The sequence below is a fragment of the Leptonychotes weddellii genome, chromosome 8 (genome assembly GCF_054177405.1).
Source record: "Leptonychotes weddellii isolate Sample4059 chromosome 8, ASM5417740v2, whole genome shotgun sequence".
Lineage (NCBI taxonomy): Eukaryota > Metazoa > Chordata > Mammalia > Carnivora > Phocidae > Leptonychotes > Leptonychotes weddellii.
The window spans coordinates 41156183-41182841 of record NC_138376.1 but is presented as its reverse complement, the minus strand read 5'-3'; the positions used below and the strand labels follow the sequence as shown (position 1 = coordinate 41182841).

At 41.4% G+C, this 26659-nt stretch overlaps 1 protein-coding gene across 1 annotated transcript in view; it reads right to left on the bottom strand.

Moving 5' to 3' along the window:
• The window catches only part of LRRC1 (leucine rich repeat containing 1), a 105484-nt gene that overhangs the window by 27395 nt on the left and 51430 nt on the right, over positions 1-26659 (bottom strand). Inside the window, 5 exon segments of the mRNA XM_081827574.1 lie at positions 3236-3246; positions 8546-8736; positions 8818-8907; positions 12571-12649; positions 15979-15984. Of these exon segments, the coding sequence (XP_081683700.1) occupies positions 3236-3246; positions 8546-8736; positions 8818-8907; positions 12571-12649; positions 15979-15984 (377 nt within the window).

Genomic DNA, 26659 nt, shown 5'->3' with positions numbered 1-26659 from the left:
AAAAACACACTGAGGGTTCTAGAGGGGAGGGGGATGGGAGGATGGGTTAGCCTGGTGATAGGTATTAAAGAGGGCACGTTCTGCATGGAGCACTGGGTGTTATGCACAAACAATGAAACATGGAACACTACATCAAAAACTAATGATGTGATTTATGGTGATAAACATAACAATAAAAAATTTAAAAAAAAAAGAAGAAATTCCTAGGCCTCAAAAAAAGAGCAGTAAGATTTATTCCTCTCAGGCAGCATGCACTAATACAATATAGGTAAGCAGCCTGGTCCGAGGCCTTATTAGTAAGGCCCTCTCAAATTAAGGTCATCATTCCCAAGCGTAGCACACACAAAACTGGAGCCACATGCTCTATTTCAACCTGCCAGGGAACCCAGGGCCTATCTACTTTCTCTACTTCTATTAGCAAATTGCATAATTAAATGTTTACTGATAATAACCATTTTGTGACTGACAGCTACATTCTGGGCACTGTGCCAGTCCATTTTATATATATATATTCCTTCTCCTGTAAGAATGCTATTTTTTGAGGAGCAGATTCAAACAGAGATATTTGGATATATTTAGACTAACTTACTTTTTGTTTTTTTTTTTTTTTGAGGGTATGTTTCTTTAATGGCCAAGGACAGGGTATCTCATGGAGACAGATCCATAAAGACAAATGCCCCCAGATGGAAACAGAGGCTTCCCGGATTCTCAAAATTCTCTACGAGTTCCCACTGGAGTCTTATAACCTCTCAACCATGCTCCCACTCCTCATGACCTGAAGGTCTTGGAGGCTCTGGCTATGTGTACCCGCTTGTCACCAGGTTTGAGTAACTGAGGCAAAATGACCTCAGCATGTTACTCATAAGGCTACATGAGAGAGTATTTCCTGCAAGAATAAACTAGGTCAGTCTCCCAGGTACAGTCTCATCCTTCAGCAACACCAGGTTTCAAGTTGGCCTAAGGATCTATCACCACTACCTAATTCTAAAAAACGGTCATCACCCAAAAAGAAACTTCACGCCCTTAAGTTATTCCTTATCCTGGCCCTGCTACCCCCAACCTTATCCTCCCCCTGGCCCCAGGCACTGGCAACCACTAATCTAATTTCTGTCTCTATGCATTTGCCTGTATTGGATATGTCATTTGAATGGAATCATACACTATGTGGCCTTTTCTATCTGGCTTCTTTTACTTAACATGTTTTTAAGGTTCATCCTGTTGTAGCATGTATCGGTACCCCAATACTTTTTTGGCTAAATATTTCATTAGATGAATATACCACATTTTGGTTATCAGTTCATCACTGATGGAAATTTGAGCTGTTTCCACCTTTTGGCTATTATGAATAAAAGCAGCTATGAACATTCATGCACAAGTTTTTTGTGCAGGCGTGTTTTAAATTCTCTTTGGTAGTGGAATTGCTGGGTTACATGGTAACTATGTTCAACTTTTTGAGGAAGGAGCTGCTCCCTCAAGTGAGGGGCATGGATCACTTTACATTCCCACCAGCAATGGATGAGCGTTTCAGTCTCTACACATCTTCACCAACACCTGTTTTGTTTTGTTTTGTTTTGTTTTATTTAATTAGAGTTAGTGGGTCTAAAGTGGTATCTCACTGTGGTTTTGATCTGCATTCATCTGATAACTAAAATGATGTTGAACATCTTTTTATGTGATTATTGGCCATTTGTATATCTTCTTTAGACAAATCTCTTTGTCCATTTATATATTTTTTAATTGGGTTATTTATCTTTCACTGTTGAGTTGTAGGAATTCCCTATATATTCTGGATACAAGACTCTTATCAGATACATAATTTGCAAATATTTTCTCCCACCTGTACGTTTTCTTTTCACTTGAGAGGGGACTCTGATGCACAAGTCTTTAATTGTGATGAAGTCCAAATTTATCCATTTTTTTCTTTGTTGTGTGGGCTTTCAGTGTCACATATAAGAAACCACTGCCTAATCCAATGTCATGAAGATTTACCCATTTTCTTATAAGAGTTTTACCTCTTACATTTAGGTCTCTGCTCCATTTAGAATTAAGTTTTGTATGTGGTATGAAGTTAGGAGTGGGACTTCATTCTTTCGCATATGGATGGTCAGTTGTCCCAATAGCATCTGTTGAAAAAACTATCCTTCCTCACTGAACTGTTCTGGCACTCCTGTCAAAATCCAGTTAATTATAAATGGAAGGGTTTATTTCTGAATTCCCAATTCTATTCCAGTGAACTCTGTCCACCTTTATGCCAGTACGATACATGTTGATCACTGAACCTCGCTAGTTAAGTTTTGAAATCTGGAAGTGTGAATCCTCCAATTTTGCACGTCTTCTTTAAGACTGTTTTGGCTATTCTGGGTCTTTTATATCTCCATCTGAATTTGGAGATCAACGTGTCAATTCCTGCAAAACAAAAAAAAAGCCAGCTAGAATTCTGATGGGGACTGAGTTGAATCAATAGATTTGGAGAGTACTGCCATCATAACCATACTAAGTCTTCTAATTCATAAACATGGGATGCCTTTTTCATTTATTTAGGTCATTTTTACCTTCTTTCAACAATGCTTTGTACTTTGCAGTATACGTGTCTTACATTTCTTCTGTTAAATTTACTCCTAAGTATTTCATTCTTTTTGGTGCTTTATAAAGGGAACTGTTTTCTTAATTCCATTTCTGGTTTGTTCAGTGCTAGTATATGAAAATAAAACTGATTTTTACATTTTAATCTTGTATCCTATAATCTTGCTGAATTCATTTATTAACTCTAATAGCTTTTTGTGGATTCCTTAGGATTCTCTCTATATAAGAGCATGTTCGTCTGCAGGCTAACCTATTTTTGAAAAGTAAAAAATTCAGTGTGGGATTTACTTCAGTAGAAACTGATACAACTGATCTCAAGAAAAATATTTCACTAGCATGTTTTTTGAAAGACAAACTCATTCACACTTTGTACCAACATCTGAAAACTCCTTAAAGCAAAAGTATCCTTCCTGGCTTCACCGGTAGAATCCTCCAAGAGGTTTTAGTGAGAGTAAAGCAAAAAGTCATTGTTCACCAAACAGTGTTGTCAAGGGCATATGGGAAACGTTGATATTACTCAGCCAGTGTTCTTAAAGCCTACCCAAGACTGGGAACTCTACAAAGACCCTAAGGAATGCTTCCCTCCTCGGCTGCTGCCCTCCCATGCTAACTGGCAATTCAGTGATATGTAAAGTCATGTACTTAATTTTACCCCAACATTTTCTAAAAGGGATATAAAGAGGTCTTTCTAAAGTGCAAACATGTAAAAAAATTTCATGAAATAGAAAATGCAGCTTCTTCATAGAAGAAACTAAGTTCGAATCCCAGCTCTTGCAGCCACCAGCAACACAAACCTGGGCAGACTACTTATCCCCATGTCACAGACAAGCTAATGAAACCCAGGGTCGTTAACACCAACCTGAGTAGGCATGCTGTACTGACGCCGTGTTATGTGCCTGACAGAGCACCCACCCCCTTGTAAACATCAGCAACTCCTTGGTTTCCTTCATCACATGGATATTAATACAGCTGTGCTCACTGATCATCAAAATTAGCTATGAGCTTTCTGGCAACAAAAGCAGAAAAGGAAATGGGATAAATGTCAGAACTGATATTAAAAGGAAGAAGCTTGGGGCACCTGGGTGGCTCAGTCGGTTAAGCGTCTGACTCTTGATTTCGGCTCAGGTCATGATCTTGGGGTCCTGAGATCAGCTCGGAGTCTGAGATTCTTTCTCTCTCTCTCTCTGCCCCTCCCCCTGCTCTTGCTTGCTCTAAATAAATAAATAAATAAAATCTTAAAAGGAAGCAGCTTACCAGTTCTTCTGGTGAAATTTTTTTCCCTAAAAATACATAGTAAAATCTCTCCCTAATGGCTCCTTTTAGCAGGGAAATTAAGCAATATTAATGGACAATAATTATTCTTCATTAGAAGGTTCGAGAGCAATGGAAATCTTTTTTTTTTTCTTTCATAGTTGTCTCTTTAATCAACTATCTAGCATTACGCCAGAAAAGTGACTGCATGGGAACAGACCAATGTGGTCCTCACAAAGCTTTAAGAACCTACCTGGGTTGCCTCCAGTGTCAGGCTGGAGGCTAGCCGAGTGAAGGCGGTAACTCCGTGCGCCTGGTCCCAGGGACTCATTCCGTATGTTGGAGCAACACCAGGGTCGGTCCAGACACAAAGAGAGCTTAACAACCAAAGACTCCCCCACTTTCAGGGTACAGTGTGAGTCAGGGGCAAACGCTTGAACACTGAACCACTAAACTGCCTACAGATAAAGGACTAACGTGCTCGTTGTGTGGACAGTAAAGCCTCGGTCAGGGAACCTGTGCATTGAGGATCTACGTCACCTCTTCCCGTCATTGGAGAAGGCTGGACAAAAGAGGTAGAACTTCAATCACTTAGTGAGGACAACCCTCGGCCAGTTGGTAAAGACAGGAAACAGGGAAACAATTTTAAAGCTCACTTTTCGTGAAAGGCTTTGAAGCTTTGCGCTGGGGTTGAGCAGAGCGTGCTGGGTCTACACCACGGTAAAGGCTCCACGGTGCAGCAGACAAGTAATACCGGGCATCTGCAACGGTGGGCTCCACACTTACCTTGAAAATTATTCGCTGCAGACTTTTTTTAAAGCAAATATTAAATGCAACATCAATGCAGAAAAAAACTAAAAAGCTAATAATAGAGCTGTGCTGGCACAAACAGGGATCGGCAGAGACCACCCACCGGAGCACTGTTTCTCACTCTCCACGGTGCTGGAGAGAGACTTCAGTGCAACCCCTAGGGACCTGAAAAAGCAGAACTGAAGGACCACCATCCAGCTTAACTGACTCCCAAACATTCTCTTCTAGAATGGGGGTCCTCACACACTGAAGTATACAGATGTAAAGTTTTTTAAGTAAAAAATAAAGCATTTAAAAATATTTTATTACAAATAAAAAAAAATCTTCTGGGCTCTCAATAGTGAGAGCACCGTATTATGTAGCAAATCTTTTGTTTTACGTTTAGGGACAAAACAATTGGTTCTAAATTGTTTTAATACTTGGTGTAATGGCTATACTAGGTGAAAAAATTCTTCACAAGTTACACTGATTCAAGAAGAACCATATTCTCAGCCTCATTTATTAAATCGTCATATTAATTTTTAAAAAATTTCTTATGCTTATGGTAAATCGCCATCTTCCCTGACATCAATCACTTGTTCATGAAGACTAATCAGAAGTTGCTGTGTTTTTGTATTTTTAACAAGAGTCTTAAAAACAAAATCTATTGAAGGCGAATTAGTTTCTCACTCTTTCTAAACATCACCTTTACTTTGAAGGACAAGGTAATGTGCTGACGTGCCATCACACAAAAGGGTCAGCAAATCGGGGACATTCTTATTTTTAATAAAAGGAAAATGTGTGACTTTTCATGAGGTAACCAGTGTACTCCAACGTGGTTCAAAAGATTTTCATGATTATTCCTCATCTCACTGCAAAGTATTAAAAGGATTCTACTATTTGAGAGACTTGCTTTATTAAAGTAACCACACTGATGGTACCTGGCTATGAAGTGCAGGACGTGAACTGCAGCTCTTTGCAGCCCCTTGAAAGTACAACAACCTGTGTGATGCTGGTTTCCTCCCACACGCCAGTGGCTGAGGCTCTGCACTCCCCAGTATTCCTAACAGGGCAATCAAGGATTCGGGGGGGGGGGGGGGCAACAATTTCGGCTACTGTGCACTGAGGCGCCCAGAGAAGTGGCAGCCAACTCACACGGCAGACTCAACATCTGTTAGACACCACGTGAACCACAAGCTCTGATCGTTCAGTTTCTGCAAGTGACAGCAGGACGTTCCTTCAAGGACATCGTATCTTTGCAAAGCTGGGTTTTCAGCAACAAAAGGCAAGCACCAGGTGAAAAATCAATGTGGAATGGGAAAAGAGGTGGCAGTGAGAGAGGCTGGGCACTGCCCAGCCCGGACCCACATCCTACAGCAAATATTTGGCAATGTCTAAAAATGAAATAGAAATATTTATTCTTTCCATTTAAAGGTATTACTTTTTCAAACAGCTACAAGGTTGTGAGGACAAAAAGACTTAAGTTGGTGAGACTTACTTATTTAATAATGGAGCAAGTCAGGTATCGCCAGGGGCACTAAGAAAATGCTACTTGGCCCCCGAGGGCCGTGGGAGCTGACAGTACTGCAGGGGAAGTGTGTGAGGAGTAGTGGGAAACAGGGGGCGGGGACCAGGAGAGCCGTGCTCCAGCCCCAACTTCGCCGTCAACCCCCAAACACTCCTCCAGTTACCCGACCATCGGCAAACCAAACACACTATGGGGCAGGCGCTCACTGGAGGCCCCAGCTTCGAGGCACTGCAGCTGGCTTGCTCTAAAGGCTTCGCGCTCTCCTCCAGGCTGGACGCTCCTGCCCATCGTGGGGGGGGCCCGTGTCCCTGACGAATCCGTAACTTTCCCAGTTCACGCCAAGTACTGTGCTAGGTGCCGAAAAGAGAAACTGAGGTACCGTTTTCAGTGATGCTCAAAAGGCAGACACTGAGGTGGCTGACTCATCTGACCAAATAAGCAGAGTTAATTTGTGCAACAACTCCCATTTCAGAATCTGCAAAGATAACAGTAGGTATGATCATTCAGATGACCATTTCAGGTCCTTTTCATATTTTTTTGGAATATCAGATGTTTGTGCCTTATTTACAAAACCATACTATCTCTGAGCAGTTGTTTGGTTACTAAATATTTTGGTTCAGTGCCCTAAAGAAACCATTTGGGAATCCTCTGGGAAACTGAAGAACTGTTTTTATGAGGAAAGTTCGTAAGTTTCAAATAATGACTTGCTTAAAAATGTAGTATACTTATGCATGTATGCGATTTCCTCAACAATTCACCATTTCAACTGTTTCAAGGGCCTTTCCAGAATGGTCTAGGACAGCAGAGGTGCCCGATCTTCTCCAAGCACTCTGTTCTTTGTTTGTTTCTACTAAGTGAGAACTCTGTTACTTTAGCGTGCATAAATCTTAAATCCAACAGGTAGAAATCATGGAGTCTCTTGCTTTGGTTAAAGAAAATAATAACAACCAGGAACAGAAAACTCCCAATTTCCCATTTTCACAAACTGACCTTATAGGAAACAGTTGATTCACTTATCTGCCCCATACTCATATTTCCTGGGTGATGATTCACCACAGGGTACAAGTTCAAAGTGACAGTTTATTTTGGAAGCAATCAGTGTACATAAGGCTATAATAGTAACACAAGATGATATAGTCTAATATCAAAACAAAACAGTACCCTTATTATTGACAGACTATGCAGATACACAAAAAATCCTGAACATTGACAAAAGCAATTACAGATACTAACAGAAAAGATGGAATGAAGGATATGTAATTTATTCTAAAATGATTATTAAGTAACATTTTCCATTAAAACAATGCAGTGGGGAGTGACAGGGGCACTTTTGTCTAATAAGAATATATTTTCTCTCAAAGCATTCAGGCTTTTTTAAAAAGATATGAATTGGGGGATAGAAGGGGTGTACACGTAGGCAGCGGTAGGCTGAGAAAAAAATGGGAAGAAGGGTATCAAGGGAATTAGATTCCAGAGATTCCTGAGGAGGAAGGGGAGTCAGTTTAGGTATTTAAATGGCTATTACATTCATTAGAAATACATGAATCTTGCCACGGCAAAAGTGGTTAAGTCATGAAATCCACAGTAAAACATTATTGTTTCCTCTGCAACAGATCCCATAAACTCAGGGGGTACTGGGGGCTTCCTGTCTCCTTCCCCTCCTGAGACATTAAGGACACAAATCTGCATCAGCAAGTCTACTGACAAAAATGTTTAAACAGCTTGCATCTCAGAAAAGCATGAACTTGCCGGCAGAAACAGGGGTCAGTCGGTTGTCTTCCGCCTGCACAGGAGTGGGGGGGAGGGGGCAAAGTTGCCTGTGAAAAACAGGCTACTTCCACAGACCTCTGGAAAGAGACCTTTTGCAGAACGGACATCTGTCAGATACACTGCAGTTCTCAAAAACAAAGTTTCTGATTTGTCTTAGAACTCAGGCAGGACAGGTGAGCACAAAGGAAATCTTTTATGACACTGGGGAACACTGGTCCACTAGCTTTGGCCAGCCAGGTTGGGCTTTTAGTTTAAGTGGTAAAGCATGAGTCACAGCCTGACTTAACCCACTGCATGTCCTGGAGGTACGGAAAAGATCTGCTGAGATAATTAATTCATTGAGGGGATGAGTAAGAGAACATTTTTATTTCTTGCCATGGCAGTCCTCCCCGACCTCTAAGCCAGGAACGTGGAAATGTGCCCATCCCACCCCATCGGTCTCTCCCAACACACCATTCCCACCCACTATTCTCAGGTTTGTGCGGACAAACACTGGCGGACACAGTTGTTGTTCAGGGGTACCTACTCCAAGTTTTCAATAAAATTGCCGAGAGTGGTAATTCCTAACAGTATTTATTAACCACCTATATGACCAGCGCTACTTTGTTTGCTTAAGTTAACTACTTGGGAATCCCACAGTTTGAAGAGCATGTCCAAACAAATTAGGTTTTTCACTAGTAACAAGTACCATTATCCTTTTTAACCCTTTAAATTTAGGGGCAACTGAAAGCAAAAACACTGGAGTCCAGCTATGATCTTTCTTGAGGGTGAGATTCGAGATCGGGGAAAAGGCTTTCTGAGTAGAAAAATACGAGCTGTAAAAGAAAAGGAGGCTGGAGTTGATGCTATAAACACCCTCTCGCCCTGATATACACAAACCTCACATAAAAACTTACTTGCCAATATTTTCAGGCAGGGACTGCAGTGAGATGTCATTTACAGAAAGACACGTCAAATTCTGTAATTCAGGAAAGCTTTCCGGCAATCTGCAACAGCAATGACAACAAAGTGTCGTTAATTGAAAAAGAAAAGTGCGGGGCGCCTGGGTGGCTCAGTCGTTAAGCGTCTGCCTTCGGCTCAGGTCATGATCCCAAGGTCCTGGGATCAAGCCCCGCATCGGGCTCCCTGCTCCGCGGGAAGCCTGCTTCTCCCTCTCCCACTCCCCCTGCTTGTGTTCCCTCTCTCGCTGTGTCTCTCTCTGTCAAATAAATAAATAAAATCTTTAAAAAAAAAAAGAAAAAAAAAAAAAGAAAAGTGCGTGTACGGTGTATACAGGACATAAATGTGATGATTCCTCCCATATGCTAATTGAAATAACCTCCTAAAAATCACAGTATAAAGGCATGTTTGCCTTGTCTTCCTAGACAGAAGACATCGATAAGGAAAAAAAACAAGGCTTGGTTTACCTAGAAGTACAGGGGCATGATAAATGCTTGGTGGGGTGATCCAGAAATAATTACAGAGGAAAAGATACGCAAGCTCTCAGAATAAAGGGGAAAAAAAAATGCTGTGGCACTGCCCAGTGCCTCATGAAAGAAACAGATAAAACAGCTGCTGTAGCTGAAAGTGCCTATGAGGGAGAACATTTTATTGATTAGCAGAAAATAAAGAGAAAGTTTAGCCCAGAAGATTATAACAAAACACAGGACAGCAGCTTAATAATCTTTTTTCCTCTAGATTATAATACCCAGGGCAAAGCTATGGATTACTCAGAATTGATCAATTGACAGCAATTGCTGCTTTCTTAATACTTTTCTTTTAACTCGATTTAAGATGCCAGTCACTTGAGATAATTCTATGTTTCACTATGTTCCACACAAAAGGAAATTTTTTTATACTTCCCTTAAACTCTACTGAAGAGTGAGGTTTCAAAATAAAAGTATTCAAAAACTTACCAAGAAAGTTCACTTTCAGTATTTCTATGGTTACCTCCAGTTACGGAGGAAAAAGAAAACTAAAGTTAAAAAGATCTCATTGCATCTAAAATGCCAAAGGTCCTTATACGTAAATCTGCTGATATAGACAACAGAACACATGACTAATTTTTTTTGGGGTGGGGGAGGCATGGGGAGGGAGGACTTCTTTCCTTAGTGATAGTCTCTATACATTAGAATCTTTCATTTTTTTCCTCTTTCTAGCAAATTCTAGGTTACTGTTTGACATTAAATACAGGTAATTCCAAACTTCAAAAGTAAATCCAGGCCCTGCAAGATGAGAGTTCTAGGATTTTATTATGACTGAGATACATTCTCAGGAATGGTTTCGACAAAGTTGAAACCTCTTCCATAGCGTTAACAGAGGTTAAGATTGTTTATTTACACTTAAAAAGATGCAACTTTATCTGCTGCCTGAGTTTCTACCTAAAGCACATATCATTTTATAATTTTAAAACTAGCTAAAATGATCTTAAATATAAGGAAAATGTATTTTGAAATGGCTGACTTCCTTTTTTACTGGCTGTCAGCATTAAGAGCCAAACTGGTGTGTGTGAGAAGGAAGCAGACTTTGGGCTAGGGGAAGGGAATTCTAGTCCGAGCTGCCGCTCAGAGGCCGCATCATCTCAGAAGGCCATTTAATCTCTCAGCCTCGTTTCTTCAGCCATAAAATAAGTAGGTCCAACTCAATAATTTGTCAGGTCCTTTCACCTTATAGATAAGTCGTCGCAATTCTTAAAGGACTGCACCTGCCAAATCCAAAAGGCTTTACTTTAAGAAACCTCCCATATGTCAGGCCAGGATAAAAACTGAGTAAAGCCTCCTACAATGTGGGTGTGTTCTGGTCCAGGGAGTTTTGAGATAATGCTAAAGTCATGTGTCAGCAGGCATTAGAAAAGGAAAACTAAAGAGGTAGAAAAGGGGATTAAGCAACTGAATGGCTAAAAAAAAAAAAAGAAAGAAAAAAAACCTCCAGGGCAGCATAATGAGTATTTCCCAGCTGCCTAACCCTACAAGCTGCCTTAAGGATAAATAGCTTAGTTCAGTTCAACAAACACTTAACGGAGTGTTTACTCCATTCCAGAAATTAAGGGAGAGCTGGAGATAAAATGATAAACACTAGAGAATATAAGTTAACTTTCTCAGTTTAATTGGGGAGCCTTGGTCAAAGCGATAATTTAAATGTAAATTTCAAGTGTTAATGAAAAAAATGTTCTACGCATAGAACATTTCAGAAGCCCAGCAGAGGGGACTCTGGGGAGTCAGTAAAGGGTTCCCAAACAAATGTCATGCTGAATATACACCTTACAGGAGTGCAGAAGAGACCAGAGGGTGAAACAAATGACCTATGAGCACTTTATAACAGTCGAGCATGACGTCTGACACAGGGAACCGGGTGCAATGAACGTGGAAAGACAGGCCAAGTTTAGATCCCAGGCAGGGGCGGCTGCATAGCACCCAGAGGAGCAGGGACTTTACCTCATAGGAACAGGGAGGTACAGAAAGGTTTGAAGAAGAGGGACAATTGTATGGATGATGGTTAAGAAAGAAGACAAGACTTGAGGGCAGCTATGAGTTAGAGCTTACTAGATTTACTATTTTTCATAAAAATAGAGGTTATTAGTAACACAGTCACTGAAATTCAAAAGAGGAATATCAAAAATATTTTTTAAAACGTATTTACTTCTTAAAAATAGCAGATATGGGGAAAACAACACTAAACAGACATTCCCTGGCACTCCATACCCAGAAAGACCCAAGCAATGGGTGATACGTATCTCAAATTTTAACCTCATCTCAATTTTCCTATATATTAAAAAAAAAAAAAAAAGAACAGAAGGGAAGAGGGAAGGGTACCTTTCTTCTGAGGTTGCTTACAGAGTCTAGAAATCATGATATGGACCCACCTGGCATAGAGACACCTCTAGGACTTTTCCTGGGGACTGCGTCTGCATTGCCAGGTGCGCAACAATTCAGGTAACCTGGTAACACAGGTGCCTGGAAGCCAGTGATCAGTGGCCTCGTGACTCAGCCAGGAGCCAGGAGGGCTCACAACAGTGCCACGCAGCTACGCCCAGGCTCCTTCTCATACTAGAAGGAGCAAGCCCCGAATCAGTAGTAAGACAGGGACAGGGGGCTCTACGTGGAGGAAGAATCCCAAAGAAATACTCACAGTTACTGCTAAAGTAAGGAAACAGTGGTGTGGGCAGAGTTTTTGTTTGTTTGTTTGTTTGTTTGTTTGTTTTAAAGGGTGAGCTGGAGGACAGTTATAGACAGTTACAGACAGTTTCATTACTGGAGTGGAAAAAAACATCCCTTATTAGGACTTCTCCTTGGATAACTACAGGGTAAGTTCTCTGGGAGTTTAGAACTCAGTCTTACCCCACAAGACAAGATAATCAATAGGGGATTTATGAACTACTTCAGTGCTTCACACGGCTTCAGAAATGTAGTCCTCATTCCTGATTTGTATACTCCACGGTGCCTCCCTTCATCCCCTACCAATATTCTTTCAATGTTCCATCAATAGCACAAGTGTGCCTTTCACTGCACAGTGTGATTTATAAGTAAGTATCTGTGAAGGTCAATCATCCTTGATAGAGACGACCATCCATCTAGGTACCCCCACAATGTGTGACCAGGTTGTGTTCATGGCTTGGTTCTCAAAAAGGGTATCCTCAGTACTATAGACAGCAAAGCAAGCAGAAAGGTTACCTAGTCAGTGGGTTTCCGCTGAAGTCAGCTATCTGTAGTGCTTTACAGAATGAGATGCTTTCTGGAATTTCAGGAATATCTGTAGGAGCAAAGAAAACATCTATCATTTACCACCATTATTAATACTTTTCACCATCCTCAAGATGGACCACAGTCACAAGAGAATATCTAGTAAGTACTACCTCTATTCAAATGTGGCATGGATTTCTAAAGTATTTTTCTACATTTATTTTATATTTGCTTTCCTAATAGAAGATACATTCTTAGTAGAAGCACATTAAAGAAAAAGTATTAAAAAGCCAACACACATGGATGGACCTTGAAGGCATTATGCCAAGTGAAATAAGTCAGAAAAAGACAAATAACGTAGGAACTTACTTACATGTGGAATCTTAAAAACAAACCCAAAAACAACACATGGGAAGGGATCAGACTTGTGGTTACCAGAGGGGGGGAAATTGGATGAAGGTGGTCAATGGTACAAAATTCCACTTATAGGACAGATAAGTACTAGGGATATAATATGTACAACACGATGACTATAGCTAACACTGCTCTATAGTATATTTGAATATTGGTAGAGGAGTAAATCCTATGGGTTCTCATCACAATCACAAAGAGAAAATTTCTTTTCCTTTCTTTCTTCTCTTTTTATTGTATCTATATGAAATGATGGATGTTAGCTGAATCTGTTGTGGTAATCATTTCAAGATATATGTAAATCAAACCATCATACTCTACACCTTCAACTTATATAGTGATGAATGTCAATTATTTCTCGAGAAAAAGTGGGAAAAAAAACCCCCACCACCATCAAGTCCCATCACCCAATCAAAAGTCACTGATGGTATTCTGTCATAATTCCCATTAAGCTATTTTTCCTTACATTTTCACATAGTTGTATCAGTACACAGTATTCTAGAGTATGCATTTTAAAATTATGGGCTTTCTTCTTCTTGGTATAAATATAACAATTTGGAAAATACACAAAAGTCCAAAGAAGAAAATAAAAACCACCAACATTTCCATCGGCTAGAGACGATGATCTACTCTGATGTATTTTTTTTCATTGCCATCATACACATGCACACAGTGTATATAAATAGATATTGCAAAATACTAGATTCATGCTGATTTGGGTTTTTTTCACTGTACATTATTTTACAAACTTTTCCCCATCTTTATTTGTCCAAACAGTTTACCATTTTTAATGGCAGAAACCCCACTGCATATATTTTCATACTTCATTTAATCAATCCCTCATTGTTAGACATTTAGGTTGTTTCCAAGTTCCTGATGTTATAATTATATTTATATCCATTTCTGATTATTTCCTTAGGCTAAGCTCCTAGAATTGTAATTACTGTGTTGAAGGCATTAACAACTCTACAGTCTTCAGTAAATACTATTAAATTGCCTTAGAGGAAGGCAAGTTATACCTGTTTATACTTCCATCAGCCTGAACAAGGTGCCTAATTCAACACTTCTCCTCCTCCTTTCTTTCTCTCATTTTAAAAACTGCCAATATTGGGCACCTGGGTGGCTCAGTCAGTTAAGCGTCTGACTCTTGATTTCAGCTTAGGTCATGATCTCAAGGTGGTGAGATCGAGTCCTGCGTCAGGCTCCACACTGGGCATGCAGCCTGCTTAAGATTCTCTCTCTCCCACTCTCTGCCCCTCTCCCTACCCTGCTCTCTCTCTTAAAACAAACAAACAAACAAAACCCTGTAATATTATTGGTAAAAATAGTCTGGCAACATTTTGTTTTATATTCCTTTTATTACTAATATTTTTTTTTTACTGAATATTTTTATTTTTATTACTGAATATTTTTCCCTATGTTTACTGGTCACTAAATATTGTGATTTTGAAATGACCAAAATTGTTAAATTCCTCTTTCTCTTGGTACAAAACGTGGGGTTACAGCTTTTAGGGCTTTAAAGATTAATTTCATAGCATTTAATTTCAAGGTTACATTTATTTTGGACATATTAACATTAAGAAGGCCTAAAATAGAAAAGGTTCTCCTGGTCCCATGCTGTTTCTTCTACTAGTTCTACAAATGCAAGCTGAGCCAAAACATACCTAATATTTCTCAGGTGGGGGTGGCAGGAAAAAGGGAGAAATAAGGGGGAAAATAGATGCCCTGGTCCAGCAACTGCAAAGTAATCAGAAGCTATATAAACGCTTTCAGTTCAAACTTAAAAGTCAAAATCATTTAAATTTGTGGTAACATTCTTGTTACAGTATTCTCTGCCTTGCATGGTCATATAAGGTAGTAAAGAACAAACATTATGACCCTCGTTTCATAAATATCATAGCTATATACACAGGCACACATACTTGAGTCCGGAATGGATTTTTAAAACACACAAATGTTTTAAATACAAACACACTGGGAGGCCCTTTTAGATGTATTACCTTACTTCATCTCAACATAAATTATTTTAATTTCCATTGTACAAAGCGGACAGTAAGCCTCAGAGAGATGAAATGGCTTCCTCATCATTACAGGCCTATTCCAACGAGTGCTTGAGCCTCCCATGCTGAGATCACAGCACCGTCATGCTTAAGAATGAATGAACACACATAAATCCATCACAGAACAAGCATGGCTCTCCAGGCAAGTGAGACAGTGACACGCCGTGGCCTGCCTTGGTCTGAAAAGTGCTGGTTGGCCTGTGCACTCCACAACAGTCCCTCTTCTGCCACTACCTCAGGGCTTGGTGAGCAGTCTTTATAAGACTGAGGAAAGAAGTGCACATGTCACACCAGTTACCTCACAAGTGCCAAAGAAGATCAAGCCGGACACAGAAGTTACACAGCAACTTGTTGCTCTGTCCAAGACAAAAAAAAAAAAAGCAAGGAAACAGAGAAAGAGGGAAGGTATGTCCATTAGGTGCCCCTCTTAAATATTCTTCAGAGCACTAGAAACATCACTGAGGCTTGGGAAGATGGGTCTGTCAAGGGAACACATGAAAAGCAGCTGTGAGGGGGCACCTGGGTGGCTCAGTCGTTAGGCATCTGCCTTCAGCTCAGGTCATGATCCCAGGGTCCTGGGATCGAGCCCCGCATCGGGCTCCCTACTCTGCGGGAAGCCTGCTTCTCACTCTCCCACTCCCCCTGCTTGTGTTCCCTCTCTCGCTGTCTCTCTCTCTCTGTCAAATAAAATCTTTAAAAAAAAAAAAAAAAAAGCAGCTGTGAGAAACTCTGGTCAGGGCTGGAATCCAGAGATCTGAGAGTAACAAAAGCAAATGCCAGCGAACAGCATAGCTGGACTCGGTCCACACAGAGCTGACAGAGAGGTCTGCTTCATAGGAAGGCATTCCCTCCTTAGGATAACCTGTTCATACACACAGGAGAAGTAGCAGATCAGCAAACAGAACACAGGCCTCCTGACTCCCAAGGCCATTTCCTTCTACCATATGCACATTATGAACTTGAAGAAAAAGAATGTATCTGCTTGTACAAACAGAAGCTTTAGACAAGGGCAGCAATGGTGTGGTTTGAAGAGTCCTGAGTACTCATTTGCTTTAGGTTGCTAAAAATATTGGAATAAAAAACCAAGGAAGAAAAACATCTACTCATCCTTAAATACCCAGCTAAAATGTCATATCCTCAGGGACACCTTTCATGGGTCCCAAGATGAGGCTGGATTCCCCCCACTCTCAGTTTCCTCAGGCTTCACCTTTGTGAGATCTGTGACAGTTTTAATAATTTTGTTTGCAGTCAACCTCCCTTATTAAATTCTGTGTTCATTGCAAAGAAAGACTTTGTGGGTCTTGTCTGTTGCTGTTTCCCTAAAGCTGACCCAGTAGTGAGCTTAAGCAGTACACAGGTGTCAAATGAATAAATGAGAAGCTAATGTTACTAAGGCCCTATAAGAACAGTTGCTCTCTCATTTGGGTCATGAAATATCCCCATAAGGTTAGTATTATCTCCATTTTACTGGTAAGAAAACTGCTTAGTCCCAGATCTCTGACAAGAAGGAGTATAAAGCTTGTAGGTTATTCCCAGCTGAAATCCCCTTTGATCCTTAAATGTTTTACTCAGGACAAATAGGAGGTTTGAGAGTAAAAATACGAAAAAATATATATAAATGCCACCTTCTCAGTGAAACCTAGGCTGACCACCAACCTCATTAAAAAACTAATTTGAGGGGCGCCTGGGTGGCTCAGTCGGTTAAGCGGCTGCCTTCGGCTCAGGTCATGATCCTGGAGTCCTGGGATCGAGCCCCGCGTCGGGCTCCCTGCTCAGCGGGGAGTCTGCTTCTCCCTCTCCCTCTGCCTGCCTCTCTGCCTACTTGTGCTCTCTATCTGTCAAATAAATAAATAAAATCTTTAAAAAAAAAAAAAAACTAATTCGAATCCTTTTCCCCCATGCCAATTCTCACATTCAATTTCCAAATCCTTCTCATATTCTCCATCTTTTTCTGTCCACTCCTATTATCAACTTAGTTCAGACCTCAGTCATCTAGATGACTAGAATATCCTCTTAAATGGTCTCTCCCTGTATCCAATTTGTCCTCCATCAAATCCAAACAGCCACAAGAGCAATCTGCACCAGTTTTCTGCGTTGGCTAGTTTTATGCCAGAGGGCAAACTACTTAACCTACCTGTGCCTTAATTTCCTTATCTGTAAAATGGGTCATCAACAGATTTTTTTTTTTTTAAATTAATGCCAGCATATCATACCTTCGGTGCTACACAAGATCAGAGAAAAGAGAAAATTAGACAAAGGACACTTACATTTTGAACCAAATAAGAGCAGAGGAGAAAACCAGGCATGAATGGGACACTGAATGCAGCGAGGAGAGCGTAAGCCCTGGGAAAAGATTGTACAGTATGAACTTCAGGATATCAATACGGGAGTATGTGGAGAGAAGGCTGAAGCGATCTCTTGATAACAGATTACCAAACGCCAGGTTGAGCTATTTACAATTAATTTGCTAGACAAGGAGTTTCCTCTTCTATAAAAAGAGGATTAATCACCTCCGGCTTAGGGCTGTCCCAAGGATAAAGAAGAGTAGCATGAATAAAAGCACATGGCACTCTGACCTCATTCATTAATATTTGAGGGAGATCAGTAGAGAGGACCACTGGTTTCCATTCAAGGCCAAATAATCTGAGGAAGAAGAGTAGCATTATTAATAGAGATGAGAGGATTTAGAGGGCTTTTCCCATTGTTGTAACTATCTGAGAAGCAGTAGCGATTAACTTCTGAAGAAACATCTATTTACATAAAAATATCAGAAATAATGAGATTTTCATCTACTCATTAAGGAATGTACCCCAAAACTTCTACTTGCCAACATCCACCTTAGTTCAAGCTTCCATATAAGGTAAAACAAAAGATTTTAATCATATTTTTCATTAATTCAAACTAGCTTTGTCTCATCTATGTCTAATAATAACAGCATAAAATTTGATATTTACAAAGTGCCTGTGAATGATTACACAAGTAAGTAATCTTTTCCCTACAACTTTCTTAAGATAACCTTTAGTTTGGACCCACTCTAAGCCATCATTATTTCTGAATCAGAATTGCCTCCAATTAGTGAGATGTAATTGTACTTAAAAAATAGTGAGTCAGTAATTTACTAATATGACCAATGCTACCGCCTGTATACAGGAAATGGATAATTACCCCTAAACTCTTATCAGTGCAAAATATCTTCACCACCACCAGGCAGACAACAATTCTGGCATCATTAGCCCCCAGGGCTTCCAAGACAGACTACAGCTTTCACCACAGATATTATCGGTTAAATAGTGATTTAAAAAGACATCCCCTGCCCTTCCTGACACTCATATTCTTTTCTGGACATCCATTTGTAACACATCAAGCTGAGATTCTACCTTCCCCACTTCCCTGCCACCACAAATACAGAGGCTTAATCCACATTCTTCGGCGGGGATTGAGGGCTCTCTTCCCACATGCCCAGAATCCTCATGGTGGACCACACCCTTTCCTGAAAAGCTATCGCCATTTTGGGACCCCTCTTGTGATGGAGATAGATTGGACTGACGGATGTCTCAGGTTCCCTCTAAGCATGTGTGAGTTTACAAACATCCAGGGCATTTCCTTTCATGGAGGACTGTGCATAGACCGCCTGTTTAGACGGTAGCCCCCGTCCATTGCACAAGTTCTTTCTGAATAAATCAATTACTTACTGGCATTTCTTGTTCTATATACATAGAATCTCTTTTCCTCCTGGGCTCAAGACCCATTTGAGGTCAGTAAGTGAGAATACTAGGTTCTCTCCACGGAGAGCACCATAAAACGCGATGCAAAACGAAAGTCTTAAGTATTTTGGTGGCTATTCTCTAGGATTATCTAATTCATGTTGACAGCATTTAGACATAGGAAGTTGAAGAAGACTAGGAATGCTTAAAGAAATCAAATGATGACCCCCCTTCCCATTAATTTGTTTTTTTTTTTTTGTAAAACTGCAAAGAATAACATTTTAAACTTCTGGGCCTGTTACGTGGCAAGTGGGTAAGTTGAAATTTTATCTTTGAAAGTGGAGCAAGAGCTCTGTAAGCAATCATCTACACTTACTGCCTCAGCACGACTAGCTCCACAGCAAGGCGGCTGTGTTAGCTTTGTTAGTACAAGGTGCTAGCAAGGTCAGGGACCTGGATTCGGTCCAAGTGTGGGGCAGCCTCTTTCCCCGGTTCCGGCCGTGCTACACTCTGAGGACCCTTTGTGAAACTTGACTGAAAAAACAGCCATGGCTGCGGAGCCTGTACTGAGCACTTAAAAAAGTGTCATGCATGAAACTCTGCACTTGGCACAAATTAACTCCCGTAAGCCTTCATGATAACTAGGAAGGCTCCTGGGATCGCCTCCATTCTCTGGATGAGGAACGGAGGCACGGCAGGGGGGACGGGCCTGGCCAGTAAGCAGGAGGGCCAGGTTTTGAACTTAGGCTTTCTCCCCGCAGAGTCTGTGCTCCTCACCGTAAACCTGTCTTGTCTCTAGAAAGAATGTGTGAGGTCAAGAGAAACCGCAAAACCCAACCCAACGGCCCCAAGTGTAGCAGAGCCTCTGAATCTTGAGAAACTCCATGGAAGTGTGCCATCCCATCTGACAGCTTAGGACAGCCTCAAACTTTTTGCTTCCCGAAATCTTCTGATTTAACAAAACCAAATACTCCATTTTCAAGATAACGTAATTAAAAATATCGAAGTAACAAAGGAGAAGCTTTAAATTTAATCCTATGGTATGGCTAACCCTGAACAACTTTTGGTTATGACGCAGTATTGAAACTAAGTATAGTATTTGATTAAGAACATAACAGTAAAATGTTTCCTTGTTATTTCTTGCTTAATGTAGCTCCCACCAGGCAAGAGAAAGAATTTAATCAGCACCACTGACAAAGAGGCAATACAGTGTCACAAAATTTCTATTAAACTTTCCTTGAATCCCCTCAGACAGACTGGGCCTCCCACAGTGCCCAACACTTCTCTCTGTAAGCACTCTGCTCAAAGGCGATTAGCGATAAACTTTACTCAGTACCTTGCTTCCCCATAGATGTGTCCTCACTAACTAGCTCAGGCGTCAGTTCTACAATGTCTGCAGAGGCTCCCTAGCCTTTACCACAGTGTAGGTCTTTAACAGGCGGCCGTTCAACAATACGTCCTTACTCACCGCACTGGGCCTGGATCAGAAGAGAGATCCCAGGGCCAGCATCCTCACTTAACATAGGTAAACGTCCACTGCTCTGAGCCTCGGGTCCCTCACAAAAGGGGTGTTCAGGTTATCGGGCCTCATCCACCAACCAGGGCCACTGAGAGGTAAAATGAGGTAATATACAGGATAACTTGGTAAAGTAAGGAAATGGAAAGGACTAAGAGAGGGGAGAAAAAGGCAATTCTCCTCAAGTGGCACTGACTGGTTTTGAGTGTGGGTCGCTTTTTATATCAACTTGTGGAGTCTGCGGCATGTGTTTTCTTGCCTTCCTCTCATCCCCAACATGACACTTAGACTAGGGGCGAAAATGTCATCAAGAACTTCTGTTGAAAGACAAAAAACTGAGTGTTTAAAGAAGTCTTGGTTATTAGTATTCAGTCTTTTTTTTTTAATTTCTTTTTTTTTAAAGGTTTTATTTATTTGAGAGAGAGAGAGCAAGCACAAGTGGGGGGTAGAAGCAGAGGGAGAAGCAGACTCCCCGTTGAGCAGGGAGCCCGACACGGGACTCGATCCCAGGACCCTGAGATCATGACCTGAACTGAAGGCAGACACTTAATCGACTAAGCCACCCAGGCACCCACTATTAGTATCCAATCTTAGACAAAGAATGATGTAACTGCATGAACTGTCAAGAATTTGAAGACAGTACCTCAATACGACATCACTGATGTTAAACCAAGTCAGAGACGAAGAAAAAATAATGCAGCATCAACAAATGGGACCATCACAAAGAAAGCCACCCTTGAACTGCCCTGCAAAGAAATAGGGGACAGAGGTAACCCTAACAGGAATGCAACAATTCACAAGCATGCACATGGACATCAGAGACGGCTAACCTTGCCTAAACTCTGCACCGACATTCAATAATCCACTTCAAGACTTGTTCAAGATGAACAACTGCCCGTCAGAGTTTAATTACATTTGTATTTCTAGTCTACAAAGGGAAAATGTGTAAGACGTGACCTACAGGTATTAACTGAATTTAAGTAAGTGTTTTTTAAAAAAGAAAATGAGGGCCATGGCTCACCCTGGTCAGTGCTGAGCGGACACGCCCAGCTGGCCGCCATGGTGGTGCATGGACATATGCACACATGCACATACACACACATACACGAAGCCCTCCTTTCAACCATATAGACACTTTACATTTTCTAGCACAGTACTGCTACTTCCGATGAAGATCTGAAATTACTACCTGACAGCCTGGTACTCAGAGGAGCCTCTTTTGAAATTAGTCACCTAACAGCTGTTGTCACTACCATCTTAGCCACAAGTGGAAAGTCAGGCACTCAGAGAAAAAGCTGGGGACAGGCTCAAGATCAGAAAAAGTGACAGTTATGGCTCTGAAATAGAAGAACTCCTCCCCTCCAATTCCTGCTGTTCCACGTGACTGTCTCCAAATAAGAAGAGCCGCCATCCTTCGGGCCTATAATATACCAGGTCCTGCAAAGGGCATTTTGCATGCATCATCTCTAATCCTGACAACAAATCCTCAGACAGTAGTCCCATTAACAGATGCAGAAGCAGGCTTCGGAACATTAACTAGATTGTCCAAGATCGCTCTGCTGACTTGTAGGAAGAGCAGAGCTTTGAATTTCTAGTCCATCTGCCTCAGGGCTGAGGAAGCCCCAGAAGTAGCGGTTGAGGATCTGGACAGTCAGATCCCATCAGCTCCAAACATGCTGGAATAAGAGATGCCTGGGGCAATGAATATGGAGAGAAAGAGGAAGCAGAAACACAAGACTGCAATTCTGAGCTACCACTTGGCAGGCATTTCACACGCAAGTGGGGGTAGGTGCACAGTCCAAGAAGAAAGCAAGCAAGCAAGCATGAACCTCCCGTTATGGGCAGGGGGCACCCAACAGGCAGACAGAAGAGAACTGTGGGGGCAGAGCTAAGAAGTCAGGGAGCACAGAGTGTCACCAAGAGGGGTGGTCCAAGTGACAACCAACAGGTAAGGAAGAGATAGACTTGGCTATTAGGAATTTGCTGTCACCTTCAAAAGGATACACACATGGTGGTTTGAGGGGAAGTCAAAGTACAAAGTGAGAAGCCAGTGTTATCCACTGCCTTCTGTGGAAAAAGAGAAGGGGAGTATAAAAGCAGTAGGGGCCAAATTCTAGTGAGAGACACAGTATTCCTAATCGGCAGACAAGGCAACTGGGGAGAAGGTGACAAGGTTTTCTGATCATGAAGCCAAATTTATGTATTTAAAAGGACTGTTGTCCTCGGTTTCATCAGAGATTGTCTTGCCTGGAGGGTTGAAACCTCTTTGTCTTTTACTAAAATGACATTGATAGTTTTCCTTATCAAAATAAAGAGTTAGCAATCCTGTGTCACAATCCCATTAAAAAAAAATTATAACGCTCCATTAAAAATCTAAGCCTGAGAACCTGGGGAAGTATGCCTTCAAAAAGCCTGGGGGAGAGAAAAGGGGTTTGTAGCTTGAGGGAGATACCAAGGTCAAGGGAGAAGTTCGTGTTAATGCGTTCTCAGGTTCGATTTTTGTTGTAGTTTGGAAAATTTGTGGAGTGAGCAGGGAGGCAACAGATGTGGAGAAAGCTGTGGATTCCCATCTTTGCCCAGAAGACAACAAGGAGGGCAGTGCCGGGAGGGAGGGGAGGCCTGGAGAGTGTGGACTTCAGAGCCAGGGCTATGAGGAAGGGACGGGAGAGGAACCTGGGAGAAGGAAGGCCCATAAATGGAGAGCCGACTCAATGGATGAGAGCCACTTATCCATAGCAGAGGCAAATGACAAAACCCCATGGTCCAGGCTCTTAAGAAGGAAACAAGTAGTCATAGTATGAAACATTCTCAGCAAAAAAATGAACCATGCATGTAGCAGGCAATGCTGCATTAGGGCAAAAAGGAAAAGGGGAGGGTCATATTGAAGTTAGGGTCCTTATTATATCTAAAAACCATCGATCGAGACCTGGCCAAACACAGAATTCAAACACTACAAGTTATAAACAACTAGTGATAAACGGAACAAGCATGTAGAAAGGGATGCTGACAAGCTGTAGTAAAATACTGAATGGTGAGACTTTGGGCACACTCGGTACATCATATTGCTTCACTGAGAATTATTTACTACTTGGGTAAAACAAGGTTCTTGTGTGCCAAACAGTCTGGCTGATTAAGACAGTTTGAATGCTGTAATGCTGGTTGCCTGACTCGATCCTGCTTAAAAATATCTGGGATTGTCAAACAAGACTAAATATGAATGCATGATTCAAGTCTGCATTTGCTGCCACAGCTGTTCCTCTGGGTGTGCAGGGGAAAAAAAAAATGCTAAATGGAAATTTTTTTCAAAGGCATCATCCCATTTATCATATTATTCCAACCACCACAGACTCACCCAGGCGGCTGTCAGCCTCGTAGACAAAGGCCTAATTCCTGCCTGAGCAGCCTTCCCCGTGTCTGTGAAGGCACAACGCAGAGCAGAAAGGCGGACGTGGGTCTCTCTGCACAGCGCCCCAGAGGGACCTTTGCCAAAGTTTTATTTTAGAGTCTCGGTAACCTGTGCTGCCAAAAAACTTTCCCAGCCCAGAAGGTTTTCACCTAATTCCAGCCACAATTACCAAAATAACCTTCATGCCTCAGCTTTTCCTCCCCAGCAGAGTTCTGGCTAAGCAAATACAAATATGTCTTGTGACACAAGATCCCAATGTGCAAATATAAAAACAAATCAACCAAAAAGTAAAAAAGAATTACAGAATGTTAGGTTTCATATAGAATAATGGGAAAGGAATAAAAACATGTGGACAGTTTGGCATTTCTTTTTACTTACCCTCCTCCCAGAACAAAATTCTGAATATTGCCTACTTAAACTTCTCGATAACAGCAACTAAATACCAAAAACTAAAAAACTAAAAAAACAGTATTTGTATTCATCCATTCATTCAACATTCACTCAAAACTGCAGCTTATTTTAATTATTCCCATTTAATAGGAACAAAATTACAATGACTGGTATTTATGCATCAAAATTCTCTAGGGAAATTCTAAGTCTTCCAATGGATGAATGCTCTTGATCCAAAAAATTAAGTCTTCATCTCTGCCCTCAGTCTCCTCCATCTTCCCTGGACCACAAGATTCCCTCCCCTGAAGTGCAAATCAGGGCCTGTGGTCAGACCCCTTCTTTGCATGAATTCTATGGGCTTGCTCCCCTGTCTCATGTTACCTTTTTTTTAAAATATTTTATTTATTTGACAGAGAGAGACAAGAGAGAGAGGGAACACAAGCAGGGGGAGAGGGAGAAGCGGGCTTCCTATGGAGCAGGGAGCCCGATGTGGGGCTCCATCCCAGGACCCTGGGATCATGACCTGAGCTGAAGGCAGACGCTTACACCTGAACCATCCAGGCGCCCCTCATGTTACCTTTTTAAGTATACTTAATCTTTGCATGAGCATCTGTGACTCTTGTCAACTGAAATAAGCAACCTACTAAACTTGATGTTCTCTTCTCACACCCCCACACCATGCACAGTGTTTGTGAATTGACAGACTCAACCACAGGCTAGAATGAGTCATTCAGACTCCTAAAATCACTCTGGGTAACACACAGAATAGATGAGAGGGTGCAGGGCTAGGAGTGAACAATGCAGTTCTCCAGAAGGGCAGGGAGAAGCCATGTGGCCCAAATAAACTAGCCAAAACACGGATTCTCAACTACTGTCACCAGCTCTTTCTGATGCACATCCCAACCCAGGTAACTAAAACCACTGAGTGCCCCAGAGGCTGGGGATTCTCAATTTCAGAGTACAATCACTGGGATCACTTACTTGGTGATAGCGTTGGCCCCCCTCCTAGCAACTGTTTCACCAGGTCTAGGGTCCAGGGAAGGAATCTGCCTTTTTAATGCAACACTCCTGGAGATTCAGATAAAGAGGGTCTTAAAGCTGCCTCTGAGAAACACTGAGGCATTTAACTTAATTGGTTCTCAGTCCTGACTGCATACCAGAACCACCTGGGGCCAATCATCACCTGAGATTCCAATAAATCGACCTGGGCTGGGATTAGGGCAGTACTTTAAAAAGGGCTGAATCTAGCAAGCAGCCATGTTAGGAACCACTAATGATGAGGCCCTGGTCATTTTAGTGTGTATCTGACAATTACTCGTGGCTCGCATCCATAATTTACCTCCATAATAAAGCTATTTCTGCTCTTAGATTGAAGCAGAGCCGACATATAAAGACTGTGTGTGCTGAAGGCTGGGTTGGGTTGCCTCAAAGGGGACATAAAACAGCAACCTAACAAGGGAAAGCTGTTTTGTTGTCCAGTGGAAGACGGGGAGAGGGTGGAAAGGGGGGACTGTTTGAATCTAATTGAACCACCTCCTTCCCATTTTTAAGTAGAATAAATTTTTAAGAAATCCCTCTCCTTACTGGTACTACAAGTATACCTTTCCAAAAGTAGCCCTTTAAAAAAAAAAAAAGAGGTTAAACTAGAAAACAGAGTGCAAAAGGTATTCTGAAAAGGGCTCAAAAACATGTTTATATGATTCAAAGAAATACGGTAGAAAAAGAGCTTAACGGCTTAAAAATTACAAATTGGCAACTGACAGAAGAAAAGGTATGCTATTTATAATGCATTTAACTTCTTAAAAAGAAACATAAAAGAGCCTAACAGGTTCTGTTAGGCTCCTAGCTCCAATTTAAATTTATATGAGTTTTCCTGTAGATTAAAATGCAAACTCCAGGAATCCTGCCCTGGAAATTCTGATTGTGCAGTCCTTATGTAAGGTGGAAGGAAATATGCCATTTTAACAAGGATTCTAACGGAGGCAGTCTCAAGTCCACCTGGAGAAACACCACTCCAAGTGAATGAAGACCATAATCTGAAGTCTGAATTTCTAGACAGAAGGAATACTTGATCTCACCATTCCTAAAAGGCCCTTCTTCTGTGGTCTGATGATCAGCAGGCCATTCTGATCTTCCCTTTCAAACCTGTAAGTACGGTTTTGCCCATACATTCAGAACACTGGCCTGTCATCTCTTGGACAGAATTATTCCTCTTGCTGCTATCTATGGGATAGCACTCCACTGCCTGACACAGGATTTACAGTAAAAGTTTCCAAACTGCTTGAACTTAATGCAGAAGTTCAGATGTACTCCTTTTTAAGAATGTAAAATTCATTATAAATAGCTCACCTTCTAACTCCATGGGAAGTGTTAAGGTTGTCACCCCTGACAGTCATCTACCAGTTTCTGAATAGATTAACTTTATTCACATAATCAAAGAAATAGGCACCCTCAGGCTGGATAAAGGGACTACAGACCCTGTCCCTTGTCACGCAGTACCATCCATATAATAAGCACTCCTACAAATCAAAAGGTGACAAAAACAGTTGCTTTCCTCTCAGCCAGTGTCTCTCTGAAATTACAATGGAAGGAA